Here is a 10,192-nt window from a genome sequence, read left to right on the forward strand (position 1 = left end):
AGGGCGGGGGAGACACAGAGAGTTTCTAGTCAAATGGAATGGATGGCCAGAGAAGTTCAACAGTTGGGTTAAGGCTACTGAAGTACAACATCTTTGAAATGTCAGATTTTTACATCACCCTCCCCAGCAATGCATCAGCAGCAATTTTTCCCCAAAACAAAAATTCTAATTTTACTATTCAATTAGCGAGATCTTTGGATCTTTCAGGGCCATGGGAAGTAGGTCTAGCAGAGATACAATATCCACATAGCTGGCATACATTAACATCTCCTGGATATTTTGAAATTACTAATGAGAGAAAGAAATGGCATTTTTCTTTGAGAAGCGGGTACTATAATAGCATCCGACATCTGTTAGAAAATATGAATAAACTTATATCAAATGCCAAGGATGGACCTAAGACAACCCTACATTATGATTCAGTGGGTCGGAAAATTAATCTTAAAGGAGATGAACCTCATACCATTCTAGTTAGCGGTGAACTTGGACATCTGTTAGGTATGTTCCCTGGATTCAATACCTTATATGTTTACACAGACATTGTAGAGCTCCAGATAGTAGGTGACTTCTATGTGCCGTTACTACGCTGTGTACCTGTGCAGGGGCAAGACAATGATTTCATAACTGTGACCTATGACCATCCACATTATGTGCCGGTCAGCAAACATCACATCGATACCGTTACTATAGAAATCAAAACCGACCAGGACAAAAACGTGCATTTTTATCATGGGAAGGTGATTGTCAAGCTTCATTTTAGGCCTCGGAAAAGTGAAGGATGGTTGTAAACAAGGAGCATGGGAGACCTCAAGACTATGTGGCTTACTACAGGGCACAAGCTGGGGGCGGCCTTCCGGGCTTCCGAGGAGCCCCCATTATGTACGGGACCGGTTTAGGAGGGTTGTTCCGTGGACTTTTTCGAAAAGCAATGCCTTTTTTGAGGCGAGGATTAGAAATCATAAAACCGCATGTGAAATCTGCTGCCAAAAACATCGCCAGAGATGTTGCGGGACATCTTGTATCGCGTGTTGTTGAGAACGGGCAGGATGGATCAGGTCTGGCCATAGCCAGGAAGAATTACGCATTGGGCCCGCCTATTCCGTTTAAAAAGAGAAGGCTTGTGAAAAAGCCCCGTCATACCAAGAGGAGACGTGTGCAGAAGAGGAAACCCTGTGACAAGGAAGACATATTCTAATACATTATGTCATTTATTCATTCTGCTTCAGAGGAATGTGTCAAATCCGAACTGGATCTTTTTCAACTGGTGCCTACACAGACCAGTATTGAAAACAGTACCTATATCGAGATCCCCCCTTTATCAGCGCTAACGCCCAACGGACCCCTGGAATTTTTCATCACGGGGCATGGTGAGCATTACACGGATTTAAACAATACCCTCCTGTATGTGAGTTGCAAGATTGTAAAAGCGGACGGGTCGGATATTGATGATGGGGCAAGGGTGGCCCTGGTCAACTACCCCATAGCATCTCTGTTTAACCAGCTGGATGTTACCTTGGGAGATCGACTCATTACCCAGAGCCATCATTGCTATTCGTATAGGGCCATAATTGAACTGATTCTCAACTTTGGTGGTGATGCATTGGGCACCCAATTTACTTCTGGTGGATTTTACAAAGATGACTCAGATGTCATGGAGAGTACTCTACTGACAGCAGCTGGGAACTCCGGTTTCAAAGCGAGAGCGAGACACACGAGCGGTAGTCGAAAATGGGACCTGCTTGGGCCTCTGCATAGCGATCTGTTTTTTCAAGACAGACTGCTAATTAATGGCATAGATGTGAAAGTCAAACTCACAAGAAGCAGAAATGAATTTTGTGTGATGAAGGATGGCAATGAGAATTACAAAGTGCAACTCCTGGCAGCTTCTCTCTTTGTAAAACGTGTGAAAATATCCCCGGGAGTGCGCCTTGGCCATGCAGAAGCTTTGCTAACCGCCAATGCCAAATACCCCATTGATCGAGTGGGGATGAAGGTTTACAGCATTCCCGCAGGTAGTCTTGTGTGTAATCAGGAAAATCTATTTCTGGGTCAACTGCCTAAACAATTAGTGATTGGGTTTGTGGACAATGCCGCTTTTAGTGGGGATTATGAAAGAAATCCATTCAATTTTCAACACGGCAATGTCAATTTCTGCGCCCTGCATTGTGATGGTGAACAGATCCCCGCAAAGCCTCTTCAGCCCGATTATGAGCATGGTCTTTTTGTGAGAGAGTACATGCAGATGGTGCAAGCAACAGGCAAAGGCATGAAAGACAGACCGTTGTTAATCAGCCGGGAAGAGTTTAACCGAGGGTATACTTTGTATTGTTTTGACTTGAGTCCTGATCAGGGCTGCTCTGAGCACTATTCATTGATCAGGAATGGCAACCTCAGAGCCGAAATTAGATTTGCACAGCCCCTCCCCAACACCGTTAATATGATACTCTATGCAATCTTTGAAAACCTTATTGAAATAAGTCACACACGGAATGTACTTTTTGATTATATGTGAGTATGGACACACAGCAGCTCCTCCACTTGCTCTCCGGAAATAAGGCCTTTCTAGGGGTCTACCCTTGTGACCTGTTACCACAGAGACAGATCACCAAAAGACCTTTTGCATTAATCATAAATACCCATCCTCACACTCTTCCTGGGGAGTACTGGCTGGCCCTCTACTTTCCATCTCCAGGATATGGTGAATTTTTTGATTCTTATGGAAGACCTCCGGATAGCCATGACTTTCCTGACACCATAGTGATGTTTTTGGAGCAGCAAGCTGAGAAGTACACATTTCACCAATGCCAATTGCAACACCCCAGTGCTGTGACCTGCGGACAACACTGTGCATTTTTTCTGCTGAACCGTAATAAAGGAGTAACCTATGAAAATATTTTAAAGATGTACTCCAATGTAGATACTAAAAATGATCAAATGGTAAAGCTGTTTGTAAAAACTATAAAGGTGGGGAGGGGGCTTGGACCCTGTAACCGTCACCAGTGCATACAGGCATGCATGCCTTACTGTAAAATAAAGAAAAAGACTTAAATGTTTAATGATCACTGTGTTTTTATTCATTTTAAAAATTGAGCCAGTCACCAAACCTGAGCTGGCTTCTAGGTTTTATTGTCCAAGGGCTAGAGGGTGTTCCTGTAAACATAGTCTTCTGAGCCCCAAAAGGGGCTGTCATAACAGAGTCGGGACTAGCAGCAGTTTCATCCTTAACAGCCAGAGTATCTTTCAACTTTTCTATTTGCTCTTTAACGGCAGTAGAACCCAACACAGAAGTTGGAACATTCACTTCGGCCATAGCATTCATAAAATCATCCCATCCTTTAGGTTTCCGCTTCTCCGTAGGGGCTCGGTGTTGCGAGGCGCCTTTCACCAAGTCTAAAATATTAGTACCGGGAATAGGTACACCTTTGTATAAAAAGGTACCCCGTTCATCCCAGGTTGAGACGTCCTGGTGCTGTTTCATTTTGTTCAGCAAAAGTTCTGCATTTTTCCTATAACGAGTGCTCACACCGCTTAGGATATCATCCATACCGGTGGTCTGTGGAGTTGTTTGTGGTGGCTGCTCTGGTAATGTTGGAGGTGGTTGAGGCTTCCCCGGTGGATAAATGAGATTCAGTTTGTCCTTTTCAGACTCATTTTGCCTGGTCAGTCTTAGATACCTCTGCAGTACAGAATTGTAGAGCTTAATCTTGTCATCCTCACTCAAATCATGCCTCTGAAGTATGTTGCGCATCTCATCATCCAAACGGTTAGTGGCTGTAGTACCCATAGTAGGCGTCCTGCCCTGTAGCTGCTCCATCTGATGACGCGACACCAGATACATTTTCTCTGCATGGTCCATGGTTTACCCTGCTAACAGGCTAGTCAACAGAGGAATAGCAGCCCCTAGCAAGGGACCTATAAAGCCGCCCGACTGAAGTATGATCTGTTTCTTCTTTTTGAGTGAAACCTTTCTATCGCTCAGCTTTTTAATGATACCCTTCTTACTCTTTAGAGACCGGAATTGTGAAGGTCTCTTGAAGATGGCAACCTCTGATTCCAAAGATGTTTTTAAAACAACAGCAAAAGCCAGCATCGAATGCTCTGACACAAGACCCCTGCCACTAGAATGCAACAAACCCTGTTGCAAGGGGAATGATAAAGAAAGTTTTTTATTCAGACCTGTTTTGCACGGCTGCAGCATGGAGTGTTGTAATTTTAACGATGATGTGCAGAGTACTTACCGGACAGTATGTGAAACAGCGAATGATGCTTCATTATCGCCCTGCAATGGTAAGTAAATGTTTTTTTATTTATGACGTTGTAAATGACACTGGAGTGGATAACTCACTAACAAGATGCGATTTATATTTTGCAGACTCCAAAATAATAACTCCTAGACAGCAAACTCTTCAAGACACACCGATTTTATATTCCAGTACTATTTGCAGCGGTCATAAAGCTTCTGCAGATTTTTATGATATAGACTATAACTGGGGTTCTGAGCTATCCCAGAGACCATGCTATCTAAACAGTGAGTTAAAAAGTTGCAATCTGTGTAAAGACTGTTTTGCTTGTGACTGCGGACATGAATTGTGGAATACAGACTCAACGAATTGTAAAATAGCATGTTATGCACCTCTATATTCTGCTTCTGATAGTGATGATGAGGGATATTTTTCTGATGGAGGGGACATAATCCTCTGAACTCTGTATAGCCAATAAAAGATTGTGTTAATGTCAATGCTTGCCCCATTTGTCAGTGTTCTTTCAATATAATGAAGCATGAAAAAGTTCTAAGCCATATTTGTTATACTCCAGGATGTGTAGGGAGTTATGGAGGAGTAAATACCCTTTTCCAGGAAGCTAGAAAACATGATAAAAACCTGACCATGAAGCAAGTCAAGACGTGGCTGTCAGGGCAAGATGCTTACACGCTCCATAAGCCTGCAAGAATTAATTTTCCTAGAAATAAAACAGTGGTGTCCGGCTTAGATAATCAATGGCAGGCCGACCTCGTAGATGTCTCCAAAATTTCTAAAGAAAACCATGGAAAAAAATACATCTTAGCAGTTATTGATGTGTTATCTAAATATGCCTGGGCCTCCCCTTTATCTGATAAATCAGGGAGGGAAGTTACATCCGCCTTCCAGAATATCTTTAAAACAGGACGTGCACCCCGAAAAATACAGACAGATGCAGGTAAAGAGTTCTTGAATACGGCGCTGAAGAAACTTTTAGCACGTTATGGCATTCATCATTTTGTTACACATAGTGAAACTAAAGCAGCAGTTATAGAGAGGTTTAATAGAACCCTAAAAAACAAACTCTGGAGATATTTCACAGCTAGAAACACCCATCGGTATGTGGACATTTTGGCAGACATTCTTCAGGGGTACAATAGCACTTACCATCGTAGCATTGGGACTGCTCCTAAAACCGTAAATTTGTCTAACGAAAGGGATGTGTGGCTGAGACTTTATGGGGTAACTTTAAAAAGTAAAAGAAAGGAAAAATGTCTTAAGGTGGGGGATCATGTCAGGGTATCTAGACTGAAGGGTAAATTTGAAAAGGGGTATCAGCAAACCTATACGGATGAGATATTCATTGTCAAAGAACTGGGGACAAGCGGGGAAAGAGTGGTGTATAGATTAAATGATTACGCGGGGGACCCGGTAGAGGGGGCTTTTTACTTTGAGGAGCTCCAAAAAGTTCCAGCTGACCAACAGCGTATATACAGAATAGAGAAAATTATCCAAAAAAGAGGGCGGGGGAGACACAGAGAGTTTCTAGTCAAATGGAATGGATGGCCAGAGAAGTTCAACAGTTGGGTTAAGGCTACTGAAGTACAACATCTTTGAAATGTCAGATTTTTACATCACCCTCCCCAGCAATGCATCAGCAGCAATTTTTCCCCAAAACAAAAATTCTAATTTTACTATTCAATTAGCGAGATTGTTGGATCTTTCAGGGCCGTGGGAAGTAGGTCTAGCAGAGATACAATATCCACATAGCTGGCATACATTAACATCTCCTGGATATTTTGAAATTACTAATGAGAGAAAGAAATGGCATTTTTCTTTGAGAAGCGGGTACTATAATAGCATCCGACATCTGTTAGAAAATATGAATAAACTTATATCAAATGCCAAGGATGGACCTAAGACAACCCTACATTATGATTCAGTGGGTCGGAAAATTAATCTTAAAGGAGATGAACCTCATACCATTCTAGTTAGCGGTGAACTTGGACATCTGTTAGGTATGTTCCCTGGATTCAATACCTTATATGTTTACACAGACATTGTAGAGCTCCAGATAGTAGATGACTTCTATGTGCCGTTACTATGCTGTGTACCTGTGCAGGGGCAAGACAATGATTTCATAATTGTGACCTATGACCGTCCACATTATGTGCCGGTCAGCAAACATCACATCGATACCGTTACTATAGAAATCAAAACCGACCAGGACAAAAACGTGCATTTTTATCACGGGAAGGTGATTGTCAAGCTTCATTTTAGGCCTCGGAAAAGTGAAGGATGGTTGTAAACAAGGAGCACGGGAGACCTCAAGACTATGTGGCTTACTACAGGGCACAAGCTGGGGGCGGCCTTCCGGGCTTCCGAGGAGCCCCCATTATGTACGGAACCGGTTTAGGAGGGTTGTTCCATGGACTTTTTCGAAAAGCAATGCCTTTTTTGAGGCGAGGATTAGAAATCATAAAACCGCATGTGAAATCTGCTGCCAAAAACATCGCCAGAGATGTTGCGGGACATCTTGTATCGCGTGTTGTTGAGAACGGGCAGGATGGATCAGGTCTGGCCATAGCCAGGAAGAATTACGCGTTGGGCCCGCCTATTCCGTTTAAAAAGAGAAGACTTGTGAAAAAGCCCCGTCATACCAAGAGGAGATGTGTGCAGAAGAGGAAACCCTGTGACAAGGAAGACATATTCTAATACATTATGTCATTTATTCATTCTGCTTCAGAGGAATGTGTCCAATCCGAACTGGATCTTTTTCAACTGGCGCCTACACAGACCAGTATTGAAAACAGTACCTATATCGAGATCCCCCCTTTATCAGCGCTAACGCCCAACGGACCCCTGGAATTTTTCATCACGTAGTTTCCCACCCTGACTTATAAGTTGAACCCTAACCTTTTCTCGGATCAGCTGCCTCAGTACAAGGTATCCATCATAACCTTTGGAGTTGTGTGCAATAAAAGTACAACCTTTAAACTTATGATTTATAAATTTCTTTATAAACTGTTCCAAGCATCTAACACCATAACAATCCCACCTCACAACATCTTTATCGTCCTCATCTTTCAGCATATCCCTGGCACATGTATAATTAGGTATGTGGGTACCTGTTTCTTGGCAGCATTCAAAATCATAAATAATATATCTTTCGCCAATTCGTGGTCGGTCCAACGATTTTAGAAAGCATAAATGACCTTCCAAGCTTTCTACCTTCTCAGAGCACTGCCCACATTTGACTTCCTTGCACTTTTTGTGGGGGGTAAAGACATAAAGACCACACGTTTCACAATATTGTTTAGTCTTACACTCAACTTTTCCCTCCTTAGCGAGTTGTGCATGTCTTTCAGCACATTCCTTAGACCGACAAGGTGCTTTGCACCTACAGCACAGCCCCTTCTCCACCTCAACCTGCTGACACTCTTGCTTTAGGCACGCTCTGCAAATATATTGGCACCCGTGACTAAATTTGTGGTGATAAGCCGTGTGGCAGAATTTACAAAAATAGCGTTCGCCCAGAAAGCCCTTGATATTTTTAACACCATAGTAATGCCTGTCGTGCAATAATATAAATACTATTTTTTCTTGCTGCGGGTGACCTGTAACAAAAAAACGCCACCCGTCCTGCATGTAAAACAAGATCTTTATAGTGACCTGTAAATGTTTTTCAAAGATGTGTACCTGAGAAAAGTCAATCCTGTTTCCTGTGGATATACCCAGTTTGCTGTGAAGTTCCCTGGCCTTGGTAATAATTTCTTGCTTACTACCATCAGAACCAATCAGACAGAGCAAACAGCTGGCAAAACAAAGAAATTCGCCTTCCACATTGAAATCTACTAGATGCTGTCTTTTTTTCTCCAGTACTTTGGTAAGCAGCAAAGTATTTAACTTCCTAAGCCCCCCTCCCTCCTTGTTCTTCACGATGGTAACCACTAATTGCAAATCACCCCCCCCCCCACAATATCTCAGCCTTACTTTGTAGCAGATTTTCAACACTGGTGAGAAAATCATCAGCGTTTAAATCATTCATACACCTCCTATGAGAAAAGACGGGATGGTTTAACCCCTCTGCATCCAACCGTAGTTGAACAAAATCATTTGGGCCGATGTTCATGGCTACGTTATTCAAAAGAATCTGTATCACATTATGTATGGCCTCTATAGCAACTACAAAAGATCGGATTTGATCAAGATTAATAAATCTATATCTCTGATAATATTCCACAGCTCTAAAATTCCGGATAGGATTTTCCCACGCCTGCACCATATCCAGATAAACATTGTTCACATTTTGAGAGTTTACAGAGCTAGGAGCTTGTAGCTGGGACATAGTATGGTGTGTATCCTCTTCTGGTTGAGAGACAGTCATAGTATCACAACTAACACTGTCTGCTAGGGATTCAGGAAGCCCGGCGCCATCCATTTTTGCTTTTTTGCAGGACGGTTCTGATTAAACAAACAAGCAAAGAAACAACAACAACAACAAAAAAAAAGTTATCACCAACATTCCAAATAAACACACACACACACACACACACACACACGCGCGCATACACACATTTAGTTTCTAAAAAATAATACTAATAGAGTTATAGTTGGATAAAATGTGAGATATTATACCTCCTAGCGGACTTTGTGCTGTGCGGCTTGTGGAAGGCTGAGGGGTCATGTTATGCTGGGACCCCTGGGATTCTGCAGGAATAGTGAGATCCGCGAATGCTTGATCGTCCACCCATTCTGGAGGAAAAGAAAAAAAAACCCAATAGTCAGAATTGTTGCAGAATGTTTATAAGAATCTAAATATATGAAAGTATGAAAGATAAATACCTTCATATGCCCTCAAACATTCTGAGTCTGTCAATTCATTCTAATGAAAAAAACCAAACAAACAGTCAAACATACAAGCAAGAAAGCAAGAATGCTATAAACCCTTTTTTTTTTTACACCTAACAAGGGGTCAGTGCACCAAAATAAATAAATAAATAAATAAAATTAGCCATAAATCTACTTACAATTGTAATACCCATCAAACATTCTGAATCTGTCAATTCATTCTAGTGAAAGAAAAAATACAATCAAACAAATAAGCAACCACTCTATAAAAACCATTTTATATCTAAGTGCTTCAAAATTAGGCTTAAAATTACTTACAATAGTAGATTCCATTCTGAACAGGGGTCTTCTTAGCAGTTCAAATTGCTCCAGAGGTATGGTTATGCCAGAAACCAGTAAACATGACTAGACCTGTATGGTCTCCTGCTTTTATACACCTTAGTGACGTCACAAATTAATCACATCAGAAAAGGGGAGTTCTTCACACCTTATGCAAAAACTGCCCGCCCTGCCTAGCCGAAAGAAGCATTTGAATAGAAGCTAATGTAGCAAATTAATCGCATCAGAGTTGATGAGTTCTTTATACCTTTTGCATACAGTGACCAGACCCACCCATCTTGCCTAGCCGAAAGATGCATTTGAATAGAAGCTAATGTAGCAAATTAATCGCATCAGAGTTGATGAGTTCTTTATACCTTTTGCACACAGTGACCAGACCCACCCATCTTGCCTAGCTGGAAGATGCATTTGAATAGCAGCTAATGTAGTAATATCACATGAGCTTTAATTAAACTGTATCTCTGTGTTTAACATCTGACAAGTTTAAACAGAAGGGTCAGCAAAAGAAAAAAATATAATACACCTTTCATGTGTTTTGTAAATCACATTTTATTATAAATTTCATAGCTTTAACAGTTTATTGTAATTAATTTCTGTTACATTCTGGCATATGATCCTCTTCAGAGCCAATGGTAATTCAGCTTCAGTCTTTGACATTAATGACAGCGGTTCATGGCTATTCTTTATACACTGTATGAATGTCTTGAGATCGTCAAATGTATCCCGGGTGAAATATAATTTATCCATTTTGTCAGTAATACTGA

At 41.5% G+C, this 10,192-nt stretch overlaps 1 protein-coding gene across 1 annotated transcript; it reads right to left on the reverse strand.

Moving 5' to 3' along the window:
- Nucleotides 1-6,809: 6,809 nt before the first annotated feature.
- LOC116512938 lies at nucleotides 6,810-9,535 on the reverse strand. The gene is made up of 5 exons (XM_032223642.1): nucleotides 9,269-9,535; nucleotides 9,084-9,123; nucleotides 8,877-8,993; nucleotides 8,232-8,702; nucleotides 6,810-6,928 (listed from the first exon to the last, which is right to left on the reverse strand). The coding sequence occupies exons 1-5, from the start codon at nucleotides 9,281-9,283 to the stop codon at nucleotides 6,810-6,812; spliced, it is 762 nt and encodes a 253-aa protein (XP_032079533.1). The 5' UTR covers nucleotides 9,284-9,535.
- Between the last annotated feature and the right edge of the window lie 657 nt (nucleotides 9,536-10,192).

This window comes from Thamnophis elegans, chromosome 9, assembly GCF_009769535.1.
Source record: "Thamnophis elegans isolate rThaEle1 chromosome 9, rThaEle1.pri, whole genome shotgun sequence".
NCBI classification, from domain to species: domain Eukaryota; kingdom Metazoa; phylum Chordata; class Lepidosauria; order Squamata; family Colubridae; genus Thamnophis; species Thamnophis elegans.